The following is a 26908-nucleotide window of genomic DNA, read 5'->3' as shown; positions in this document are numbered from 1 at the left end:
CCAAGAGATGAACTTCTCAAGAGAGTTCTTGTGTATTTCTCAATAGATCAAAAGATAAAAGATAAAATGCCTCTGGTGGCTACAAAAGATGTTTAAAACATAGGTTTTAGAAATGTAAAAACGTGCATAATGAAATGACCAAAAGGCCCTTAAGTAAAATAGAAATCGAGCAGATAATAGGCGCGGAGCGACCTCGGCATGTCGCTCCGGCAAGTCGCTCCGGCCTTCGGGAGCGACCTCAGTGGGTCGCTCTGAGAGGTCGCTCCAGGCTTCGCTTCGTGTCGTCTCGTCATAGAGACGCGAGCGACCTCAGGGTGTCGCTTTGGGAGGTCGCTCCGAGAGGGGTGTGAGATGCGAGCGACTTCGTGGTGTCGCTCCGGGAGGTCGCTCCGGGCTCGTTCTCGCGTCTCCGAGTGATGAAACCGCGAGCGACTTCTCCTTGTCGCTCTGGTAAGGTCGCTCCAATAGGGAGGTCAGAGCGACTTGGTGGTGTCGCTCCGGACTGGTCGCTCCATGCCTTGCTCGCCCAATGACCACTCTAAACACTCCTTTTTGAGCTCCAAATGCACCCAAATGTCTCCAGAAACTCGATGTGGTACTCAAATACCTGATAGAGACATATGTATGCAAAATGCAACCTAAACATGTCTAAATCCTAATCTATATGATGAAAATGTTTATGAATGAATGGATAAAACAATGTAAATATGCAAGATATCAACTCCCCCAAACTTGTTCTTTTACTTGTCCACAAGTGAACTTTCTAGAACTCATAGGGAGAGAGGTTGAAGGAGGGAGCACATAGCCAAAAGAAACACAACTAGCACACTCTCTTATTACACTCTAGCTTCTCTAGGCCTATCTTAACTCTTTTTGTTCTTACACTCATCATCAAGCATCCACACATTCAAATCAACCAACTCTCACATTCATTAAGCACAAAACATCAGGTGAATTCTTGCAAATGGTCAATTGGTCCAAGTCATTTGGTTGGGTAAGGGAAGGCTTTTATTAAGTGATTCAAGAGGTTCAAAACATATGATCTTTAAGGTGGTTTACTCTCAAAACAAGTAGCCTTGACATTGCACATAATATATCTAAGAAAGGGACCAACTCATGCATACAATGCTCAATCTCCATTGTTCTACCCTTTTCTCAAACATACAAATCACACAATCATTTCCCAATGTCAAACCCAACTCACATCTCTCACCAAAAGATCCTAAGAACTTTAACTCCTTCTCTTTGAAATCTACAAGAGATTTTTTTCACAACCTCAAAACATTTCTTAGCTCCTAACAACTTTGCTAGCCCCCTTTTCTTTCTTTTTCTCTTTTTTTTTTTTTTTTTTTTTTTAGGCTGGGGGCCAAGACTTTTCAAAACTTGAGCTAGAGGCTTCTATACTGGTCCCAATAAAACAATTCACTTAAGCACAAAGAGTCTATTCTTTTTCTTTTTCATTTCTCCCAAATCATAATCACAACACTCACCCCCACCTATAGCTAGACAATAAAGTGTCCAATCTAGCAAGAATGAAGATCAAGCATTGTCGTTCCCGATACTCTCAACATTATGCACATGTAAGACTTTCCGAAAAAGGCCTCACTCATCAAACAATGAAAGCTTAAAAGGAGGAAAAGGTTTTGGGAGTGGTCTACCACTAGAGTTTGTCAAAAAAGATTGGTATAAAAGATGTGACAACTCAAGTGTGTATAGCCATGACTCAGTACACAAGGGACCATGAGCAAGAAGCATTAAGTTCGTTCAGTTCAAATAAGGTTGTAGTTGGCTTCAAAGACTGAGTTTCAGCAATCAACAAGTTTCAGGAAGAGTTTTCAAGGCTCGAAACATACAAGTCTTTTTGAGAGGTGCAAAAGCTAGTCAAGTGCAACGTAGTGTTCTTTACAAGGCATTCAAAATCATTGCTCCCAATGCAAGTGAATGCAACCTATATGCTCTAGACTCTCCTAAAAATGCAAATGATGCAAACTAAATGATTGATTTTTTTTTTATCTATGCAAATAGGTATGCCATGCATGACTCAATGAAACAACATCAAAGCAAACATGATCAAATACTTGGTACCTCCCCCAAACTTGAGTTACACAGTCTCTGTGTCGTCAAGTAGAGAGAGATACCAAAAAAAAGACTAATATGCAAAAATGAAATGGTATATACAAGGGAGTGTGGTGGGTTACCTTCTATGGGGAATGAGTAGAGGGAGATGCTCCCTCCTCGTCGTCCTCAGGTGGTAACTCTTTAAGGTGCTCATCAGCAGGAGTGGCAATCTCTTCAATGTAGAAGGCTTGCCCGAACACAGTTGGTTTCCTCATTTTCCCCTTGATGTCAAAGTGGAGGATGTTCTCTTTACCCAAATGGAGATCAATCGTGCCCTCCTTCACATTAACAATAGCTCCTGCTGTAGCTAAGAATGGCCTTCCTAGAATCAATGGATCTTGAGCCTCCTCACCCATCTCAAGCACCACAAAATCTGTAGGTATCTCATACCTTCCAATCTTCACAGGGAGGTCCTCTAAGATGCCCACAGGGTACTTCACTGAACGATCAGCTAACACCAGAGAGAGTCTACACTTCTTGTACTGAGTGAATCCGAGCTTCTTGGCAACAGACAAAGGCATTACGCTAACACTAGCTCCCAAATCGCAGAGACTTTTCTCAAATACCATAGGTCCAAGAGCACAAGGTAGTGTGAAGCTTCCTGGATCCTCTAATTTCTCTGGAACATCAAGCCTCTGGATGATGGCATTGCACTCATGGGTAAGAATCATCATGCCTTCCATCTCCTTCTTCTTTGCAGCTACAACATCTTTCAGGAACTTGTTGTATTGAGGAATCAACATGAAAGCATCGATGATGGGCATTGCAACCTGAGCTTCACTCATTTGCTTCTCAAACAGAGCTTTGTACTTCTCTAGCAGCTGCTTCTTGAATCTACCAGGGAATGGAAGTTTGGGTTCATAGGGAGGAGGAACAAAAGAACTTTCACTTGCTGGAGTAACAACTTCACCATCCTTTACTGTCTTCTTCTCTTCCCCAACCTTTCCTTTACCTTTGGCTTCCACTATCTTCTCCAAGATCTCGTCATTGATCTTCTCATCAACAATCACCACTTCATCATCTATGTTGATGGCAACCCCCTCACCTAATTTCTCAGCATCCTTGGTGAGGGTTCTAGGAGGTAACTGCTTACCACTCCTAAGGGTGATAGCTTTGGCCTCCTTGGGATTTTGGTCAGACTTTCCAGGTAGAGATCCTTGCTGGCGATTCTGGTGAGTGTTCATGGAAGCAAATTGATTCTCTAAATTCCTGACTGTAGAAGCAAGGTGTGAGAATTTGTTGTTGAGCTCATTGTAGCTCCCATCAATCTTGGAATGAAGGTTCTTCAACTCATAACCAACTTGCTTCTCACTTCTAGTCTGAGACTCCAAGATTTGTTTCAGTAAGGTATCAGTTCTGCTCTCTTGAGGAGCAGAGGAACCAGACGAGGGATTTTGCTGAGGCTGATAGCTGCCTTGCTGGTTGTTTCTTGGCGGATAGCCACTCTGCTGGTTGTTGGGATAGGATTTCTGTTGGTAGTTGTTGTACTGAAAATTGGGCTCCTTTTTGTACCAGCTACCATTGTTGTTGATGAAACACAACTCCTCTTGACCTTCCAAACCCTCAACCTCATTGACAGCAAGTGGATCTTCCTGCTTGGAGTTACCAACAAACTTCAGCTGCTCTTGGGTGGCTTTTTCAGCAATGAGAAGGTCGATCTTATCCTGTAGAGCTTTCAACTCCTTCCTCGTTTGCTTATCCTCAGTTCTACTGCTTCTGTCGTGGTCTCCACTGTAGACTGCATCACTCTTAACCATGTTGTCAACCAGCTCCTCTGCATCCTCCTCAGTTCTCCCCAAGAAGAACCCATTACTAGCTGTATCCAGTCTGGCCCTGTACTTAGGGAGAGCACCACGGTAGAATGTGCTCAGCAAGCTCTCCTTAGAGAAACCATGGTGTGGGCATTGAGCTTGGTAGCCCTTGAATCTCTCCCAGGCTTCACTGAAACCTTCCAAGCCCTTCTGTTGAAAGCTGGAGATCTCGTTTCTCAGCTTAGCAGTTCTTGAAGTAGAGAAGAACTTCTCCAAGAATGCTTTCTTGCAGTCATCCCAAGTGGTGATGGAATCGCTGGGTAGAGACTTCTCCCACTGACGTGCCTTATCCCCCAAGGAGAAAGGGAATAGCTTGAGCTTTAAGGCATCTTCGGACACACCATTGGTTTTTGACAACCCACAGTAGCTGTCGAACCTGTCCAAGTGATCAAATGGATCCTCTAGAGCCAAGCCATGATACTTGTTGTTCTCGATCACGTTGAGGAGTCCTGATTTGATCTCAAAGTTGTTGGCTGCCACAGCGGGTGCTCGGATTCCCAATCTATGACCATGAATGTTGGGGCGGTCGTAAGTGCCAATGGGTCGAGCTGCTCGCTGTTGGTTTTGAGGTATGTCTCCCATATCAGTACTCAATCTCTGCAAGTGAGCCTGTTGCTCTTCTTCTCTTCTATTTCTAGCACACTCTCTCTCTAAAGCTCTGATGTCTGCAGCTATTGGAACTAGGTTTGATGGACCTCTGCTCCTCAAGTTCATACACCTGTAGATTAAAGGGAGGTGAAGAAAGAGAATCAGTAACAAAAGAAAATAAAAATGACTTAGTCTCAAGCAAGTGACTAAATCTCAATGTTCAAATCTACTCAGAATTTGGCAACGGCGCCAATTTGATGTTAGGAGTTTTCAAGGCTCCTAAGACAAATGTTGTAGTATAAATGATTGTCGAACCAGTTCTGAGGGATATCAAAGCACTGAGAATGCAAGTACTCACTTAATCTAAGTGCAACCAATGATTTAGATGAGTTTTAAAACTATGACTAATTAAAAGTAATAACTAAATGATACTTTCTTGACTAAGGGAAAAGAGAACTCATGGGCATAGGGATTAGACCTTGGGTGATCAAGTATCGAACTAAGGATGGCAAATGATCAATCAAACTATCAACCTTAAGCCTAGACACAATTCTAAGCAAGCTCTATGTCTAGATGAATGCTCATTTGCTAACATATCTCAAACATCAAATGTCTTTGGTTGAATAATATGAAAGCAATCATTACTAACAAGTCTATTAGCTATCTTAGCACCTTTAACAACAAATGTCTTTGGCAAAGTATACTAAAAGCCCAGGAGAGTTGTCTCGGGCATTTCATCGAACACCTTTCGGGTGAGAAATGCCTAAGGATCAACAACTGAGTGGCCAACTCAGAAGATGCATTATGATTACTCTACTAGCAAGGAAATATGAATGATCTACACTAAAACATCCTAGCTCTAACCTAATCACCCTTAATCTCCCTAACCCATGAATTCAAAAGGTGATTACTCACTAATCTCCATGATTCCTCTTAAACCCATATTGGATTTCAGATTAATCATGTAAAGAAATAGATAAGAAATCAACACAAGAACATAACAAATCAAAACCCAAAGATGAACTTCTCAAGAGAGTTCTTGTGTATTTCTCAATAGATCAAAAGATAAAAGATAAAATGCCTCTGGTGGCTACAAAAGATGTTTAAAACATAGGTTTTAGAAATGTAAAAACGTGCATAATGAAATGACCAAAAGGCCCTTAAGTAAAATAGAAATCGAGCAGATAATAGGCGCGGAGCGACCTCGGCATGTCGCTCCGGCAAGTCGCTCCGGCCTTCGGGAGCGACCTCAGTGGGTCGCTCTGAGAGGTCGCTCCAGGCTTCGCTTCGTGTCGTCTCGCCATAGAGACGCGAGCGACCTCGGGGTATCGCTTTGGGAGGTCGCTCCGAGAGGGGTGTGAGATGCGAGCGACTTCGTGGTGTCGCTCCGGGAGGTCGCTCCGGGCTCGTTCTCGCGTCTCCGAGTGATGAAACCGCGAGCGACTTCTCCCTGTCGCTCTGGTAAGGTCGCTCCAATAGGGAGGTCAGAGCGACTTGGTGGTGTCGCTCCGGACTGGTCGCTCCATGCCTTGCTCGCCCAATGACCACTCTAAACACTCCTTTTTGAGCTCCAAATGCACCCAAATGTCTCCACAAACTCGATGTGGTACTCAAATACCTGATAGAGACATATGTATGCAAAATGCAACCTAAACATGTCTAAATCCTAATCTATATGATGAAAATGTTTATGAATGAATGGATAAAACAATGTAAATATGCAAGATATCAAACACCTATATAGCATGGCTGAAAATGGGTAAAATCCATGGTATATCACACCCCCAGACTGACATTTTTGTTTGTCCTCAAGCAAAACAAAGGGTAGTCTTTGCAAAGAGGTTTTAAAAACAGCACGGACTCACACAATTTAAGAACTCATATCATCACCTCTACAAAGTTGCAAGCCATATCCAATCAATTCTAACTTCAGAGGTATCTTATATACCATATCCATGCTTAGCAACCAAATTCATCTAACCAACAACTTAACTAATAGTGTCTGACTCACCCCTATACTGATCTCATTTAATACATATATAAAAAAATGTAAGCTTTACCTTGGGAGCATCGATCAAAAGACACATGGACTCTTACCCAAGCAAGTTTCTAAATGTGGGAACTAAAATTCACACCGTCGATTTTCGTTTAAATTAGAAAAGTCAAGAAACTCTAACTTTCCCAGAGGTCCCAGATTCTCTGCGAGAGCCAACAACAAGAAACCAAATAAATGCAGAAAATATGTAAAGACAATAAAGCGTGTTTAGAAAGAGTTTATCTTATTTCGAATCCGCGTAAGAGCGTTGCAATCATTACAAAAGATTACAAAAGCTTTGGCCGCAAGAGCTGTCAGCGGGTTCCATAGTTCTAACGACCAAAAACTTTAAACCTAGTTGAGTCGTAGCTCGATAACAACAAACGAAAAAGATATGCAAAAAGGTTTTGATTTGATTTCGGACTGAAACTTATGAAAGGCTGCCTACGTACCTCTTTCAAAGATCAAGCCGAACATAGTTCAATTGAAAGAGTAGAACAAGAGATTGAACTGCCTGGGCGAGTTTGTCTAGTAATCGGGTGCTAGTCATAGAAACAAAGCATGTCGAGAATAATGCCTAAAAGTATCTAAGTGCAGAGAGTTCTAAGTCTAAAATAATTGTCCCCTTGCCTCTTCAACCTGGATGTCCTTATATACTCCTCCTAGAGGCGGTTTGCTCTTTCCCTTTCTGCCCTTGGTCGACTTTATCGCTTCGTGAAAATATTACATTTTCCTTCTATCTTTGTGTTTATATTTGGAAATATATTTGGTCTTCGGGAGATAGCATCGAAGGATAGACGAGAATGCATGGATTCATGTCGTATCGACGTTTCGGAAGAGCTCGGCCGCTACGTAGCGACCGAGCTTGGCTCAGGCTCGGTCGCTACGTGGCGACCGAGTTTGGTTCGAGCTTGGTCGCTTCTCATTGACCGGGCAGTGTGCATGTACGGTAGTTGCGTAGTGACTGAGCTTGATTTGTCCGTGTTCCGATCGTCATATTCGAACCTATCCGTGGATGGCTTAAATACGTTTCCATATCCGTGGGACAGCTTGTGTTTGATCCAAACGGGATTTGGACATATATCGCGACATTCTTTTAACCAAGCACAATTTGTCGTGGAAAGATACTCATACTTGTATTTTGCGGAGATTTGGATGTTAACTTCGTCGTAATCGTTTTCGACCCCAACAACGGCCCAAAAGGGGGTCAGAACGCGGCTAAGAGCCCACTTATGATTTTATAGAAATCAAGCCCAATCGTTATGACGGTTTATCTTTTGTTATACAGGAGAAGATAAATGTCAAGTTTCCGAAGATAAATGTCAAGTTTTCGAAGATAAATGTCAAGTTTCCGAGATCGAAGGGAAATGGAATATTTCTGCGAAGCGATAAACTCGACCGAAGGCAGAAAGGAAAAAAGGTAAACCGCCTTAGAAGAAGTATATAAGGAGACCGAGGCTGAAGGGCGGGGAAGAGAATAATTATCACCCAGAGCAATACTTAGAGCAATTTAGGCATTTTTCCGTTTTTTTTATTCGAGCTGTGACTCAACATGGTTTTCAAGTAATCTCACCGACAGCTCTCTTGGCCGAAGGCTCTTACCTTATTGTTACGCTCATGCGTGAATTCGGAATAAAAATCTTTCTTGCTCTCTTTTTGATTCCATATATTTATTTATCGTCTATATTTTCGTGTTCTGATTGCTTGGCGTGTGGTTTAGCAGATATCCGAGACCTCTAATGAATTTAGGGTTTCCTATCTTTCCTAATTTAAACGGAAATCGACAGTGCGAATTTTGGTTCTCATAACTATCTGAACCCTAAACCTAACAAGATGAACTACTCAGACATAGCAAAACAATTCATAGCAAATAGCATAAAGGAATTCATAAATAGATTAATGTTAGAAATAGTGGAGTCCAATAAAAATCTCTGAAGGCGTCTTGGATCTTCTCTCAAAATCTACTAAAAACCTTTTATTGTGTGAAACTAGAAAAATAGGAATAGTGTAGAAAACGTGTTGCCTAGAACAATGACAGAGCACGTAAATGTTAAGTTAAAAGTCGGCCAGGGCTATTTTCTTAATTATGTCTTGACTTGGGTTTTAACCCGAACGGGCTTTGCGCGCTTCGCTGTCGATCGATGGCACAGAGTGTGCATCGATTGATGGTGAACTCTGAATGTCGACCTCAAACTGGTTCGATTGGTCAGTTTCGAGCTTCCTCTCATTTTATCTCCAAAATGCACCCAAATCACTACTTTTCTCCAAATCATCCATGAACCTGTTAAAGTGCTAAAAGGACTCCAAAACAACATAGAATGTTCCTAAAACACCTATATACCTATGTAAAAAAAAATACCTATATACCATGGCTGAAAATGGGTATAATCCATGGTATATCAATGGGCTCGTCGCTCCATTAGAAAGACAATAAACTATTTATAAGAAAAAGAGTGAGAGCCTAAATATGAGCATAAATGGAGATTTTATTTCTTTTGAGTAAGATTTTGTTTTAGTCGGAGAATTGGACTGGGACAGGTATCCCCTTAGGTGTGACCGAGATAAGTGTGCGAGCTGACTCGGTTTAGCACCTAACCGACCACTGATCCGTGCGAGGACTCATTCCATTGAATGAATAATGGATCCAGATCCTAAAAACATCATCCTCACTTTCAGGTCGGAGTTTTAAAGCTCTTCACCGAAAGTGTTTCTTCTTGAGTCGGGGAATAGGACTTTTCCCAGCTTACCTCTTAGGTGGAACCGATATAAGTGTGTGAGCTGACTTGGCTTAACACCTAGCCGACTGCCAACCCGTGCGAGACTGACCTTGGCTTCAATTTAGGATTGGTTTTTAGGCTCGGAACTGAAAGTGTTTCTTCTTTAGTCGTTGAAAGTAGGGGTGGGCGTTCGGGTACCCGTTCGGGTTCGGATCGGGTATTTCGGATTTTCGGGTATTTCGGTATAGAGGTGTAGAACCCATTCGGGTATTTCTGTACTTCGGGTCGGGTTCGAGTATTTTTAGTTCGGTTTCGGTTATTTCGGATCGGGTTCGGATATTTAGATTTTGAAAAAAAAAATTAAAATTTTCATTTTTCAAATTTCTTGTATTTAAATATATAACTTTCACTTAACTATTTTTTGTATTTTTAATAGATTGAATGGTTATTAGATTTGGACATAACATTTTCAAACTAAAAAGACATTAATTTGGTTATTGTTTTTAAATTTTGGATGTAACTTTTTGTTAATTGTTGAAATAAAAAGTTTGACATGTATTTTAAGTGCATAGCAAATCATCTTCTACGTAATTGTATGTATATCATATGAATTTAAAGTATGTGTAGTATCAATATAAATATTTTATATAAAATGAAAGATGTAAATTAAAAATATAAGGTTAATTATACATATGTTCGGTTATCTTCAGATATCCATTCGGGTTCGGATATTATCCGTTCGGGTTCGGATATCCAATCTCTCCTAATTTAATACCCGTTCGGATATTTTGCTACTTCGGTTCGGATTTCGGTTCTGGTTTTTCGAATCGGGTTCGGGTGCCACTTCGGATTTCGGGTAAAGTGCCCACCCCTAGTTGAAAGGGACTTGGACGGGCTTACCCCCTTAAGTGGAAATATGTATGTGAGCTTACTTAGATTAGCACCTAACTGAACACTGAACAGTGCTATACTGCCCTCGGCTTCACTTTTTGGATCAGACTTTTAGACTCGTAGCCGAAAGTGTTTCTTTTCTTTTTTTGTGGCTGCACCCTTTTTTATGGGTTACCTATGTACCTCGAAGGGATCAAACCACACATATTTCTGTCATTGGTATGTCGATATTTTTTTTCTAAATCGGGGTCTAAGCATTGTAGGTTATGCTTATTATGTGAGCTCGTTATTTTTCTGCTGGTTTTAGTAGGTGCTGCTTTCTCGTTTCTTCTGGTACGGTGTGATTGTCGGGGTTATGTTTTCTATGGGTTCGGTGTTGAACCTAAATCCTGATGAAATCCAATGAAAATATTGGTCTGGCTCATATTAAAGGAATATTTGGATCTCGACCTTGAGATGACCAAAGTGAAGACCGATGCTCGAAGATCCTCCAGTTCGGACTTAAGAAAGAAGATTGAGGATTCATTTGAAACCATAAAGACCGAGTAAAAAGAATATCCCCGGAATCATCGGAACCAATGAGTCACGAGCATAATGCTCAAGAAATCTTAGGATTCGTAACGTACATGGAAGGAGATATCAAAGGCGCACACTAGGGATGACGCTTATAAAAGGTGGAGAGAAAAAAGATTATCACCATCAACATCGGCCTCGACTTAGTCTCCTTTTATCATCAATGTTAGCTTAGCTTATCTTATATTCAATCATTCTTTGTATACTCTTTAGTGTTTCGATCTCAGTATATAAATGTTTTTTTTTGTCAACTTACATCTTGATTACATCGTTGTGTTTTCAGGATATCACTTCCCACATAGTTCTTCTTCCCTAGTCTCTTATATACAATCACTACAAAATACCTAGTGTGAGTTTTAGGATCCATATTTTGGTGCCGTCTGTGGAGGAAGAGAAACGAAAAAAATCTTTGATAAGAATCTGATCTAAGATTCCTAGGCATGATCATGGATTCAGTACTCGTCCCATCCGGTTCCGCTGAACCATGAACCAATGACGTCAATCCTCCCAGATCTAACATGATAAACGAAAAACTGCCCACGGAGACCGAACAAACTGACAAGGCCACCGCTACCGGAGGGAGCCAACCTCAGCGAGCGTTAGCACCCACTGGTGCCCCGAGATATACGATCCCAGAACGATTGGCTTCACAAGTATGGAGCTGATCAAATGAAAGGGCAGCAGGAGACGATCCAAAAAATTGGACACATGAGCCACGACCGATATCTCCTCTCCCTCCAGAACAAACATGATCTGTGAAGCATGCTTTCCACCTCATTTATAAGTACCATATCCAGGAGATCGTGCACCAAACTATAGTCAATCGACTATAACAAGCCGAGAGGGAACTCATGGCACATCAAGCCAAGGGTCCTGAATGATCGAGACATTGATTGAACCCCATAAATTACAACCCCCATGCCGAAAAGTTTAAGCCAAGGAGCATTTGGAACTCCCGAGTTCCCCAGGTTCCGATCTGTATGCTTCAAGGTCGAGGGAACATCGAGGTCATTACCATGACCTGGAACGGTCCATCAGAGCGCGAGCTTCAGCGGACTAGACGAAGTCCAGAGGAGGCGACAAGAACATGAGAACCCGCCAATTTGTGCCTCGAATAATTCAGCTGAGAAGCAACTCGAACAGCGATCAACAAGACCCCTCCAAACTTTTAGACCTCCGACAACAGAATTCCTGCAACCCCGGTCTTCTATCAAGCCCAAGCCACCGAGGAAGACATCCCACACAACTTTGTTATTTGGAACCAGGAAATAATCGATCCAAGAAATTTTACCTATGTAGAAGCTTTTCAAAGTTATGTCAAAATAAACAACATCGGGCTACAAAGAATACACGCCACTATGCACATGGCGACGAGCTCGTCCCGAACATTGATCGCGTAATAGAGGAGATGTGAATAACTCCCTTCACAAACAGAGTAGCGAGCATAAGACTGCATGACGTAGGAAAAAAATAAACTCCCGGAGTACTGTGGAAACACCGATCCAGAGGCTGACGCCCGAGCCTTCCGACTGACCATGCCTAGAGCTCACCTGAATGACGAGTAAAAAGAGGCCGGCTACTATCGTATATTTGCTGAAAATCTGACCTGATCTGCCTTAAAATGGTTCACATGACTCGAAGTAAATTCAATCGATAATTTCACTCAACTCGTATCTGCATTGCTAAAGCAATACTTTGTCTTCATAGAAACGAGGACAACGAAAGCCGTTTTATGGAATATTTCTTATGGGGGGGATATAAATACTTTTTATAAATTTGAAATAACAAGCGCGTTATTAAAAATTTGTACAAAATCACACTAACTTAAAAAAGTTCATAGTGGGCAAACTGCCTCTCCCACGCTTGACATAGAATATCCCCTGATTGGAAAATAATACGTAACTAAGTAGAGATCCGCGCCTTGCGCGAAGTGAGAATATGTGGTAAATGATTCTATTTAGTTAAAAATTATTTGTATAGTGTGAAGAATACATGACTAACATATAATATTTAATTATATGCATTGTTTGAGCTTTGGTGATTGTTCATTTGTTGTTTTTATCTATGTTTGTTACTTTCTATGCAAATTAATGAAACCTTCATGTTAAAAAAAAACATGTATATTATATGATGTTTAATCATAATATTTTTTCATAACGTTGAATCATAAACAAATTGTACATTGTTAAGATGAAAAGAACTATAAACTTGTGCAAAGTGCAAACTGATCACTATTAAACGATATGGACCAGAACTCGTGGAAATAAGAAATGATAGGCTCTTGAAATGAAGAAGAAATTATTAGCCCTAACCAATTAAACAAAAAACAAATTAGTGGCCCAATAGATTGCAACCTCCTTTTTTTGTGAAAATTCGATTTCAAATTAAGAACAAAATGATATAAAATGTTTACAGCCTTTGAGCTTTATTGTAGCTATGCAAGTAAAGAACTTTCTATATAACAATATAATAAGTTCTTTACAGACTGTAAGACATGCACCTACAGAAAATACACTTTTGTAATACACTGAAAAAAACATCAAATAAATCGTATGATCCATAATGTATCACTTAATTTGTATATGTTATTCATTCTTTAAAATATCAAGATGAAATGACTACTAAAGAGAATGTTACTGTAACACCCGTATTTTCCAAAATAAAATAAACAAATAAAATTCTGAAATCTCCATTTATTACTTCTCAAAAGTCAACTCCAAAATCGTAAATCCAATAAATAGCCATAAATCCAAATAACATAATAAATCTCGAAAATATCGATAAAAGCATAAAATCCGCAAGTTTGAAAAAGAAAGAAATAAAACTCCCAAAGCACCAATCCGATAGCAATCACTCCTGCTCGTCAGTCTCACCTGAAAGGGGGAAAGAAGAGGGGTGAGTAACAGGAGAGTTACTCCGTGAGGTATGGGATGCTAAACCACAAACCACTGACTCAGTACATAGCACTACGACTATGTAGGCCTAGTTCTAGCATAAAACAAACACAGTGTCTAATACACCACATAAAAACATCAAATGCGCTGATAGTGCATAACTAGATCACACACCCCGCATTCTCCTTATACGGATATAAATATATAACTCTATGCGCCGCTAGTACAAGAGTCCATCCTTGTACCCCGCAATCACCTATGCGCCGCTAGTACAAACGTCTTTGTACCCCGCAATCCCTCATACAATGCGCCGCTAGCATAGACGTCCATATGCCCCGCAATCTCCATACAATGCGCCGCTAACACAAACGTCTCTGTGTCCCGCAATCTCCACACAATGCGCCGTTAGCACAACATCTTTGTGCTCCGCAATCTCATAACAGACTTATGTATATACATATATAAATAACAGTTCTTAATTCATTCAATTCAGTCAACCGTTGAATCCTCTATTATCCTATTTTCGGTTTAACAATCAATAGTAATAATAAACAAACAAGACTCTCAAACAGACTCAATTCACAGAGACGGATCATGTTTCGAAACTAAACTTTCCATAATAGTAGTACTAAACTAGCTCGGGATTTAATGGGATAGCCCTCACCTTAGCCACAGGCTGAAATGAACAACGGAAGATGCGGTCAGCTGAGGTCAACTGCAACACGAGAATCAACGACTTAAGCTCAGCTTCTCTGGAAATAAGTTTCCTAAAATGGAAACTTTCCTAAAATGAAACCTCTCCTAAAATAGAAACTTTCCTAAAATAGCAACTTTCCTAAAATGGCAACTTTCCTAAAATAGAAACTTTCCTAATATAACTTATTTCCTAAATTAGAATCTTTCCTAAAATATTCCTATAACTAGAAATAAGGAGGCAACAAACTTACTAGAAAACCCGCCGGAAGCTCGTCTAGAAATCTCACCGGAAGCTCGTCCAGAAATCTCGCCGGAAGCTCACCCGGAAATCCCACCGGAAAATTCACTAGTGACTGGTCGTCGAATAATTCAACAACAACTCGTCACACGCAAAGAAATACTTTGACTTGATGAGAATAAAGAGAAATGATGGAGTTTCTTATATAGGAGAAGGGAAGGGAGGTAGGTTTTCTAAACATCCAATGTGGGACAAAGTAAAAAGAGAGAATTAGACTTTAATTTTTAATAAAGGCCAAACTGGCCCACCAGAAAAATCCGGGTCGTTACAATTCTTCCCCACTAAGAAGGAATTCGTCCCCGAATTCAAATCCTGAGCCGAGAAAAGGAATAAGATGTCTTCAGCATGACTTAACTTTGTTATAAAGACGCTTGTTCGCTGTAGACACTCCAAACTATGTGGTCCTCCCATATCAAATAAGGTGAAATCTCTCATACTCAGCCGCTACTGATCTTAAGCACAACTTTTTTTTTTAAACACATGATAACCGCAAAAGACAACATGCACAAACGTAAACTACCAAAGTGAAAAGATACATACCATCAGCCGGCTCAACTCTCTCGTTGCCTCTTGCAGCAAATACTCGTGGTGCGATAGCCTGGCGCTTAGCTGGTAATGGATTCTCTACACGTCCCCCCCTCGGGCAATCCCGGAAAATGTGACCAGGCTGGCCACATCCATAACACTTCTTTGAAGCCGCTGCTAGTGTCGTTGGTGCTGTAACCTGTCCGGTACCAGTACCATCCACTTTTGTAAATCGACAATACTTGGCCACATGGCCTAACCGCCCACATGCAAAACACATGACGCAATCTCCAAAATGGTAGCGATGGCAGCGCTCACAACTGGGTGTTCCTGACTGATCCCCTGCCATGTTCGGTGACCCTGAAGTTCTTTCAGTCTTAGGTTGGGCCTTAGAGTACTTCTGCTCCTCTGCAATACATGCCTCCTGCACAGCAGCCTTCTCTACCAGATCCTCCAAGCTTGTGTAAGTAACCATACTGCACCTGCCGCGAAGATCAACTCGCATCCCATCTAAGAATCTCCTGATCAAGTCCTCCGCATCAAAATTATTACCAGCAAACAAGCGGAGTTGGCAAAACTCCCGCTCATACTCTCTGACACTCCTAGTACCCTGCCTCAGATGCTCAAAAGCATTCTTCTTCTGGTGCAATGCTTCTCTAGGAAAATACTTCTTGTCGAACGCAATGAGGAAATCCTCATAAGTCATATCGCCATCACGCATCGATTGCACTCCATCCCACCATACTAATGCATCCCCACGCAGATACAACTCTGCGATATTAAGGCAAAGGCGCAACGGACAATTGATAGTCTGCAGACACGTAGCTAATCTATGCTTCCAATTATAAGCCTGAAAAGGGTCTACTGTTCCCCCAAAAGTCTCCAAATCCACAGTTTTCATCTGTTTCATCACCTGCATAAGCGTCTCATCAACCTCAGGAACCTGCTGAATAGGGGGCTGCTGCTGCCCCTGAACCTGAACTGGTGGAACCGGCTGAATAAGGGGCTGCTGATGCCCCTGAACCTGAACTGGCGGAACCTGCTGAGCCTCAGCCATCTGCCTAACCACTTCCTGTGCAGCTACTCTAGCAGCCTCCTGGACAGCTTGCTGAACTGCCTCATGTGCAGCCTGTCTGGCAGCATCCTGCACCATCTGCCTAAGGGCATCCTGATCAATCGGTGGAACCGGTGGCGGCACATTCTCATCTCCACCCTCTCGTGAAGCACTAGCGGACTGAGTGCGAACAACTCTCTTACGCGGCGGCATCTGAAAGGAAAAAGCACCTCAATAAACTTCTGCCAAAACCGAACACCAACGATTCTAGACACAATACCAAACAGAAAGGTGCTATTTACTTTTATTTTTAAAATCTCCATATTCCCAAAATATTTTAAAAATTGTCTAAAACCGATTAAAACCGAATCGAAACCACGTCCCAACAAATCGCCATCCCGGGTCAGAGCCGGGACGGAACCCCGCTCTGATACCAAATTGTAACACCCGTATTTTCCAAAATAAAATAAACAAATAAAATTCTGAAATCTCCATTTATTACTTCTCAAAAGTCAACTCCAAAGTCGTAAATCCAATAAATAGCCATAAATCCAAATAACATAATAAATCTCGAGAATATCGATAAAAGCATAAAATCCGCAAGTTTGAAAAAGAAAGAATAAAACTCCCAAAGCACCAATCCGATAGCAATCACTCCTGCTCGTCAGTCTCACCTGAAAGGGGGAAAGAAGAGGGGTGAGTAACAGGGGAGTTACTCCGTGAGGTATGGGATGCTAAACCACAAACCACTGACTCAATACATAGCACTACGACTATGTAGGCCTAGTTCTAGCATAAAACAAACACAGTGTCTAATACACCACCTAAAAACATCAAATGCGCTGATAGTGCATAACTAGATCACACACCCCGCATTCTCCTTATACGGATATAAATATATAACTCTATGCGCCGCTAGTACAAGAGTCCATCCTTGTACCCCGAAATCACCTATGCGCCGCTAGTACAAACGTCTTTGTACCCCGCAATCCCTCATACAATGCGCCGCTAGCATAGACGTCCATATGCCCCGCAATCTCCATACAATGCGCCGCTAACACAAACGTCTCTGTGTCCCGCAATCTCCACACAATGCGCCGTTAGCACAACATCTTTGTGCCCCGCAATCTCATAACAGACTTATGTATATACATATATAAATAACAGTTCTTAATTCATTCAATTCAGTCAACCGTTGAATCCTCTATTATCCTATTTTCGGTTTAACAATCAATAGTAATAATAAACAAACAAGACTCTCAAACAGACTCAATTCACAGAGACGGATCATGTTTCGAAACTAAACTTTCCATAATAGTAGTACTAAACTAGCTCGGGATTTAATGGGATAGCCCTCACCTTAGCCACAGGCTGAAATGAACAACGGAAGATGCGGTCAGCTGAGGTCAACTGCAACACGAGAATCAACGACTTAAGCTCAGCTTCTCTGGAAATAAGTTTCCTAAAATGGAAACTTTCCTAAAATGAAACCTCTCCTAAAATAGAAACTTTCCTAAAATAGCAACTTTCCTAAAATGGCAACTTTCCTAAAATAGAAACTTTCTTAATATAACTTATTTCCTAAATTAGAAACTTTCCTAAAATATTCCTATAACTAGAAATAAGGAGGCAACAAACTTACTAGAAAACCCGCCGGAAGCTCGTCTAGAAATCTCACCGGAAGCTCGTCCAGAAATCTCGCCGGAAGCTCACCCGGAAATCCCACCGGAAAATTCACTAGTGACTGGTCGTCGAATAATTCAACAACAACTCGTCACACGCAAAGAAATACTTTGACTTGATGAGAATAAAGAGAAATGATGGAGTTTTTTATATAGGAGAAGGGAAGGGAGGTAGGTTTTCTAAACATCCAATGTGGGACAAAGTAAAAAGAGAGAATTAGACTTTAATTTTTAATAAAGGCCAAACTGGCCCACCAGAAAAATCCGGGTCGTTACAGTTACAGTGCACTAAACATATATTCATTCTTTATTCCAGGTTTATTGTTTTTGATTAAGAACAGGAATATAACGAATGGAGTTTTCATCGGTTTAGTATTTTATTGTTTTTTTCTTAGTGCAGTTTATCGGTTATGAAATTGTGGTTACTATGTCCCCTATTTCTTTACAAATTTTCGAAAAGAATGGTTTAGCTACCTAGCTTATCTTTACGTCAATGGGCCTTAATAATCACTTAAGGGCTTCTCAGAGTTATACATGTATGACTTCTAATATACACTAATACATTAATCCCCTAATGTTTCTTTATGACATCCGTGCCATTTTTCTAGTTACGTTAGTCCATTAAAAAAATGACTTTGAGACGGTCTGAGGTGACGACACGTCAACACTGATCCTTTAAGTTACAACTTAAAAATGTTTCACAAATAATATATAGGGAATATATTTTTTCTGATCACGTAGGGAATATATTTTTTTCTGATCACATTCATCGTTGTGAATATTGTGGTATTATTCGCTTCTTAATTCAGGATATTTTCAAAAAAAAAAAAAAAATTTAGGATATTTTCGTTGCCGATCTTGTAATCTTATAAATATTTTTGCGCATCGATAAAACCAATACGTTCTCTATTTTCGTACTGTGAATTCTTGAATATTAGGATTTCAGTGAAAGTGTGAGAAGTAACGGATAGAAGTAATCCGAAGTACTCATTAAGGACTCAAAAGATCTTGTTTTTTCATTTTTATCTGTGAAGAAAAAGATCTTGTTTTTTCATTGCATCCATTTCATTACTTATTCATTTTGGGATGGAAAAAAAAAAAAAATTTTGACATATTTTCCAAAAGTAACGTGACTAAATTTCCGTCAGCTTGAGTGAGTCATTAACCCAAAAGAATTTATATATCTTGAAACAAAATAACTTTAAAGTAGAGAATGAGTGAGTCATTAACCCAAAATAATTTATTCTTCAGAAGTTGCAGGGTTCTTCTCACCTCTCCATCTCTCAGGCATGAAGGAATCTTTCTCGCAGCCTTATAATAAGTGTGGTTTTCGGACTCATGATTCTCTCATTCTTTGGGGGCTTCGATAAATCAGTATAATGAAGTTGAGGGTTTAGGCTATCCGATGAAGGTTCGCTTGAGGAGGGGGCTTTAGTTTGGGGGTGTTTGGCTCTTCTACATTTGGAGTTTCTCGTTAGGCGTATTGGTTTTGGCTTGGTACCGTGAACGGATGGTTCAGGTATGTTTGGTCCGGTGTTGTTGTGTTGGCCACTACTCCACCTACTCTCTCTTGTGCTTGGTTGGTTCTTGGCAAAAGTGCCGGCTATTTAATGATTGGACGACTTATTTCTATCATCCTTCTCAAGGACTGACTTCGGTTTTGGTGGTAAGAGTGCAGTCTCATTTTGTGTTTGCTGTAGTTGTATGTCTTACCCTTTGTTTGGGTTTGAGAATCTCGTTTGTGGGTTATGCTTTCGGAGATAGTAATGTGTTTCCGCCGGCTTTTGGATATCATGCTTGTATGTTTTCAATTTTTTCAATCAAATTCATAAGGGAAAAAAAAAGAGGATGGGCGATCTTTTTACAAACGATTCGACAAGAACAAGTATTTTGTCCAATGGATGGAGGTCTTTGGTAATATTGGGTACTCGACTGGATCAAGCTTCGCAACTTTTAAGTAATAAAATAGGAAGAGGACCCGAATTAGAAATTTTGGCCAGTTTTCGAAAAAAGAATTAGAAATTCTCAAACAAAATTATGGAAAAGGCTAAAACAAAAACTCTCTTCTCATTAATAGCAAATTAAACAAGATTATAACAATTATTCGATACTTTATTCATGTGTACATCTCTATATTTTCACATGTGTCGTCTGTGTATCACGTATGTAATTGTAATCGCCATTGAAAACAAAACAAGATGCGTATATGTTGTCTATAACTTCACTAAATATCTCATGATTCAGGTATTTGATTCAAATCAGGTTTCTCAACTAATACCGGTGAAGAAGGAGACCGCGACTTCGCAGAACAAGCGAGAAGAGCATCGACTCTAGCGCCGACCTCTGCAGCTTTCTCACGTATCAGAGAGGCGGGCATGTCGACGGCAGCAGCCGCGGCTGATCGGTGACCCTCATCCTGAAAAAGAAGATCAGGGAAGTTGAGGCGTGCTGAGGGGCCACGGAGGTAGAAGACGGCGGTGTCGTAGGCTCTAGCAGCGGCTACGGCGGTTGTGTAAGAACCGAGCCAAAGACGTGAACGTTTGTTTGGTTCACGTATCTCAGCCACCCATTTGCCCCACTTCCTCATACGTATTCCTCTGTACGGCTTAAACGGCCTCGTTGCCACGTGGGTGTCTGCTTCTTCTTGCGGTGGCTGCCTTCGCTTCCGCCTACACGGCTCTTGTTGTAGTTCTTGTTCCATCGATAAAAAGACAAAACTTATGAGGGTTGTGGAACTTTATAAAGTACGGTGGCAAAATTGAACGGCTGAAAGTCTTTATAGATATTGTGATATATAGAAACTGCCAAGCAACCTCGTACTCTTCAATTTTATCGCTTCAGTGACTTTGTGATAATGAACATATCGAGTTCTCTAATTCATATAAGTCAAATCATATCGGAATTATTATGCCATTTATATGTTAATCACAAAAAATGTATAAAAGTGTACTAAGATTCATAAATTTGTAAATAAATACGAAATTGGATAACAAAAATAACTGTACTTCTTTCAATTCTAATGTAAAATACAAAATATAATTCACTTACAAAAGCAACAAAAAAATATTATTTTGATCTTGAGAGCAACCAAAAGAAAGAAAAAATTGCACTTTCAGTCCTTCTATTGTTCAAAGATCAAACTAATATATTGGCTTAGATCTTGTAGTGGACATGTAGATGTGATAATAGTTACAATATGATATTTTTGGACATCAAAAGGATATTCTATTACTAAGACTTGAGTTGGTCTGGGTAGCCATAGCAAAATAGAATAACCAACAAAACAAAGAGACATGTGAAAAAATCGAGTAATTCTAGCTAAAAATCAGCGGTCACAATTTGTCCCCTGAAAATGAGTATAGCTTGAAATCGTGGAATCTTCTTTTCAGTTCATGCATCTCCTTCAGCTCTGTCGAAAAAGTCTGTGATGCATGAGCTTCCCTTATCATTTCCATTAAATCCTTACAATATGTCCCGAAATGCTAACATGTCGAATAATGTAGCATGTTGTCCATTGCCCATCCTAGTGCTTCCAATTCCGAATGCAAAACAAATTATATTCTTCTTTGCTTTCTTGTACTCATGAGTTGTGTTTGTCCAAAGCTATATTTCCAAACCAATCCGCATCCAATGTAGATCTATGTGGAGGTCTAAGAACCATCCACCATGCATATATTCTCAAAGCATAAGACTGGAGATGTTACTATTATTGTTATAGTCAACATAACATGTGACTGATTTGCCGTGAACCATGCTTGGCATTCTCCATCTACATATCTGATTAGTTCGAGTGGGTCTCTATCTATCCCTCTGAATAGTTTAGCATTCTTTGTTTTATATAGATACCAAATTATCCATGAATAAGGGTGTATGTCCATTTCTGAGTCTTCAATATTATTCTTCCTCCAGAAAAGGTAGTCAATGTTAATATATATGATGGAAACATGGAATATATCATGATGAGACGGTGTAGCCGCAAGAGCCCACGATTGAAGTGCCGGTGGATATTTGAAGATAGCAGGGGTTACTGCCTCATCTGGATCCCCACACCTTGGACAAATATTATCACATCGCATATGGCAACTATTCAAGTTCATTGTGATTGCAACATGTCATTTGAGTAATTGTCATATAAGATGATGAATCTTTTGTAGAGCATTTACCTTCAAAGCAAAGGCTTGGAGCTTTGTGATACTCGGTTCAGTGTAGAAAACATTTTCTTCAACCTTGACAATATACATGAATAGCCAATATCCTAACTTAACAGTATACATGCCAGTCTTAGTGAATCTCCAGAAGTAATAAACACGTTGTAAAGATCGGCTTATGGCCAAACTTCGAATCAAAGGTATATCTTCTTGAGAGACTTAGTTCTCAAGCATTTCGACATCCCATTCGTTTGAGTCTACTTTAATAAATTCACTGACAGTCATCCTGGGATGGACTACCGGGACATTTGGCATGGCTGGCCTTTCAGGTGAAGTCAGGATCCAAGGATCATCCCATGCTTTTACATCAAAACCCGAATGGATCTTCTTTCTAATCCCTAGTAACAACAGAGGTATTGCAGCTGATAGGCTAGCAGGAGTATGAAGGGGTATCTATGTCAATAGCTTGCAAAGGCAAACTAAGTCTATAGTACTTGCCACGTAAAACATGGACCAAAAGAGAGTCTCTGAACTGTATTATACACCACAATTGTTTCGCCAGAAAGGCTAGATTAAACTCATGTATCATCCGGAAACCAATGCCTCCCTCTTCTGCTGATAAATAGGGGGGGGGGGGGGGGGGGTTGAGCTCCACCAGAATCGTGCAAAGGCACTCGCAAGGTTTTCGCATATTTCCAATGGTCGTAAGAAGTTAGACATAACATAAGTCGGAAGAGCTACTAAAATAGATTTAATTAGCACTTCTATTCCCGCCCCCCCTTTTGATAACCATCTCCATGTCCATCCATTTACTATGTTTTGTAGTTTGTTCTTAAGAAAGGCAAATAGTTTGCATTTAGACACACTTATATCTTTTGGAATCCCTAGGTATGAACTCACACCTCCTTCATTCTGGATCCCAAGAGTATCTTTAATTGATTGCCTTACATCTGCAGGTACTCTCTTACCAATGAGTAAGTATGATTTATCAAGTATCATCGATCGATGATCCATGAATGGTATCGTTCGACGCTTCATGCGTTATAACGGTCGACGTTCCATCAGTGGTATCGGTCGACATTGATTCAGATGTAAGACATATATTGCCGATGAACGAAGAATCCTTTTGATATATGTTTTCCATTGGCAGGAAATCGTCAATGATACATCATTCTCAACTCTTATTCGGGAAAGGTGATCTGCAACTCCGTTGTCAACTCCTCTTTTATCTTTTATTTCTATATCAAATTCTTGGAGTAACAGGATCCTTCACCTTCACCTTCACCTTCTTATCTCTTTGCAGATGTCAATCTAGTCATCACTTAAGTTTCAACATTATTATCCTAAAAAGGTATTTTATATTAATTTTCCACTTAAATTTAATCTGAATAGATCAAGAGACTATTACAAAGATATTTGATTGATTTTATATGAAAAGATTAATCATTCGGCAAGAACAAAGAAAATAACGTAAATTCTAATTTTCATGTCGAATTATATGTGTTTTTTAATGTATTTTCTCGGTTTTAGTTTTTCTTTATATAATCAAACTTTTTATTATTATTTTCAAATCGATTTAACTTTATGCTATTTTGTGATTAAAGTGAGCTGAATTCAATTACATAATCGACCATGTTAGACATATGTCTGACTGATGACCATTCGGGAAACAAGAAAAACGAATAGAAAAAAAAATGTATGGGAATAAAATAGCAGGAATGAAAAAGAAAGATTGTTCCTTCTCAAATTTAACAAGAAATAATTTTGTTTTTTAATTCTCTACAAAAAAAAAGGAATGAGAGGGAATTATCATTCCTAGTGAATGGTAAATTTTTTTAGAAACATTAGGGAATGCATTATTCCTCATTGTTTCTTGGTCACCATCTTATATATTAAAACAGAAGTCACAACCTTGATTCATGTGTGATTTTTTGAAAAATGAACCTAATGGACCTATTCATAGAAATTCATACTATATTTTAATTCAGACTAATAATAAATATAATTTTTAAAATATTTTAATCATAGGATCTTTTGATATCTTTTCATTTTAAATATAAATATATTTACTTTAAAATTCTAACAAATCTGTTAAAAAGATTTTTACAAGATCTTCATTTTCGAAATTATATTTAAATATTTCACTAATTTCGAAATTAGTTTAAAATATTATTATACATTAATATATTCAGTTATATAAAATGAAAAATAAAAAAATCTATAATATTTTAGTTATTATATAATCATAATCAATCATATTAAATTAAAATTATTATATTGAGCTAAATATAATAAAATTGTATTAAATTTATATATTTATATATTTTATTTTCGTAATTATAAAATATTTATGTTCAAAAATAAAATCTAATATGTTGGTAAGATGGGTTAACATTATCAAACTATATAATACATGTATAAAAATTAACATGTATTTCTTTAAAGTTAATAATATAAAATCTTTGTAACTACTTTAATCATAATATATTTTCATTTTAAATATAATATATATTATATATTATATTTTAAAAATTCTAATAAATCTGTGTAATATTTAAACAATAACTTAATGTATTTTAAGTTATCGTTTATAAATGAAATAAATAAATTATATCATATTTTGTCTACTTTTATATTCATGATCATGTTAAAATATAATTATTATATTAAAATAGATATGATAAAATTATATTCAATTGATAAATTTATAAATTTTATTTTCATAAATATAAACTATTTATTTAAAATATAATATGATGATAGAACGGATTAAAATTAACAAACTATATAATACATGTATAAAAATTAACATATCTTACACTTTTATATATACAATAATAAATTATCTAAAATGAATAAGCATAAAAATATTGGTAAAAATAAATTCAGATTTGAAATACGGGTCAGAATTTAGCATAAATTAAATAAAAAATATTTTTTAAATATATTTTCTTTTGAATATATTAATTTGCTTAATAACTAAATGCAAATACAATAAAATAAATATATAATAAGAAGTGGCAAATACATAAGGTTTAAATAATTAATTAATTATAATATGTAAATTATAAAATTATTGTATTTGAAATAGTTATATAAATATTTAAGTACATGATTAACATTAAAAATATATACCACTTATGTTTTAAAACAATAATTTATGTATAGAAAAGTGAAAACAAACACCCGTGCGGTTGCACGGATCAAAATCTAGTTCATACTTATGTTTCAAGAAAAATGTTTCAAAGAAAAAAGATAGATATAAATCATGTCCAACAATTTTCGGGGTGGAGTTAAATTTTCGGGGTGGAGTTAATCACTGTAAAAAGAATTTACCCACAATAGTATAGTCCATCTCCAACTTACTCCTACGTTTTTTCGACATCAAACTAACTTACCTATATTTAATTCCTTATTCATGCGTCTTCCAAATTACGGTATAGTACTATATAGTAAATAATTATTATTTTTTTTTGGTAAGGTATAATCAGTGGCTGATGTGGGTGACCAAATAGGTATAACTTATCTTATTCACTTTTCTTTTCGATTAGTAAATAGGAAAATTCTTTAAAAATATACGGACTAATTTTCATTTGCTAATAAAATACACTAAATATTTTAGATCTATGTTTAATACACGAATTAATTTTTATTGCCTATTAAATATTTATAAAAATTAAATTTGTAGATTTTACGCATTGCTTTCGACTACGTGAATTCTATTTAACGAAAATAATGTGTTTAAATAAAAACATCGTTAAAATGCAAAAAAAAAAACAAAATTTATTAAAATACACAAACTAATTTTTATTTGTTCATAAAATAAACTAACTATTTTGGATCTAATACACGAACTAATTTGCGTATCCTATTAAATACAAAAAAAAATTAAAATTTACAGATTTTACAAATTGATTTCAACCATGTTTAACCGAAGTGAAGACGACATTAGTGTTTTTATTAAACACATATTTAAACTATGAAAAGCACGCTCACCCTCAGTAAAAAAATCTCAAATCAGCTGAGCTCTAATTCAATTTAATTTCAGCCTCTAATTCAAGTTTGTTTCAATGTGAGTTAAGAACTAATCTGTTCTAACTTCTCTTATTCTCCAAGTGTTCTTTGTATTCTTCTTCGTTTTGATTTCCCTTTATATCACTTTGAATTAAAGTCGATTTCCATGTCGTGAAATAAAAAATGCGGTAATTTCCAAAAGAGCTTCTGATTTTACAATTAGTTTAGTGTTATGTGTTTCTTATTCTTACTCTTCACTTTGATTGCAGTGATAATGAGTCAATCAAGGTTAATTTATACTATTAAAGCATAACGGAGAAGAAAACTAACAATATAATATTATAATCTATCTTGAAGGATTTTTAAGTGAAAGCTAACATTTTTACTTCTCCGAAACATAGTTGACGTCGTCTAAATCGATGTGTAAATCTGTAAATTTTAAAAGATTGTGTATTTAATGGGATATGAAGATCAATTTGTGTATTAAATAGGAATCCAAAATAGTTCATGTATTTTATGAGCAAATGAAAATTAGTTCGTGTATTTTAAGGAATTCCCTTTCACGGTTTAACCACATGCTTAGTTAACGTCGTTATACATCGTTTAAATCGATGTGTAAAATCTACGAATTTCAAATATTTGTGTATTTAATAGGCAACAAAAAATAGTCTGTGTATTAAATGGGAATCCAATATCATTTTTGTATTTTATTAACAAATAGAAATTAGTCCGTTTATTTAAGGAATTTTCCCTTAGTAAAATGGATTTCTTTCTTTTTCATGTAGTAAAATGGATTTCTTTCCCGAAGTCTGATATGATAAACCTTTTAAAACCAGTCCCAATCTATCAATCAATAACAGAAAA

General features: G+C 38.0%; 2 protein-coding genes and 1 non-coding gene across 9 annotated transcripts in view; 1 reads left to right on the top strand and 2 right to left on the bottom strand.

The window, feature by feature from the left end:
* Positions 1–19686, bottom strand: part of LOC103833097 — a 1138500-nt gene extending 1118814 nt beyond the window's left edge. For 2 of the 7 annotated variants that reach the window (XR_004449954.1, XM_033276557.1), the window contains exon 1: positions 14292–15096. Coding sequence is in view for 1 of the 7 variants with exons in the window: in XM_033276556.1 (XP_033132447.1) it covers positions 15094–16413 (1320 nt within the window). In the remaining 6 variants the exon portion in view is untranslated. The other 5 variants (XR_626125.2, XR_004449953.1, XR_004449951.1 and 2 more) reach the window with 5 other exon arrangements.
* LOC117127638 lies at positions 4006–4112 on the top strand. Its single transcript, XR_004450658.1, has one exon. It is a non-coding gene; the product is annotated as a small nucleolar RNA R71 (small nucleolar RNA).
* Positions 19687–19930: 244 nt separating the features above from the next.
* LOC103833096 (ethylene-responsive transcription factor RAP2-1) lies at positions 19931–22601 on the bottom strand. Its single transcript, XM_009109191.2, has one exon. The coding sequence runs from the start codon at positions 20581–20583 to the stop codon at positions 20116–20118; it is 468 nt and encodes a 155-aa protein (XP_009107439.1). The 5' UTR covers positions 20584–22601; the 3' UTR covers positions 19931–20115.
* Between the last annotated feature and the right edge of the window lie 4307 nt (positions 22602–26908).

This window comes from Brassica rapa, chromosome A08, assembly GCF_000309985.2.
Source record: "Brassica rapa cultivar Chiifu-401-42 chromosome A08, CAAS_Brap_v3.01, whole genome shotgun sequence".
NCBI classification, from domain to species: Eukaryota; Viridiplantae; Streptophyta; class Magnoliopsida; order Brassicales; family Brassicaceae; genus Brassica; species Brassica rapa.
Note: the sequence above shows the minus strand (reverse complement) of the source record. Positions and strands in the feature narration are given on the sequence as shown.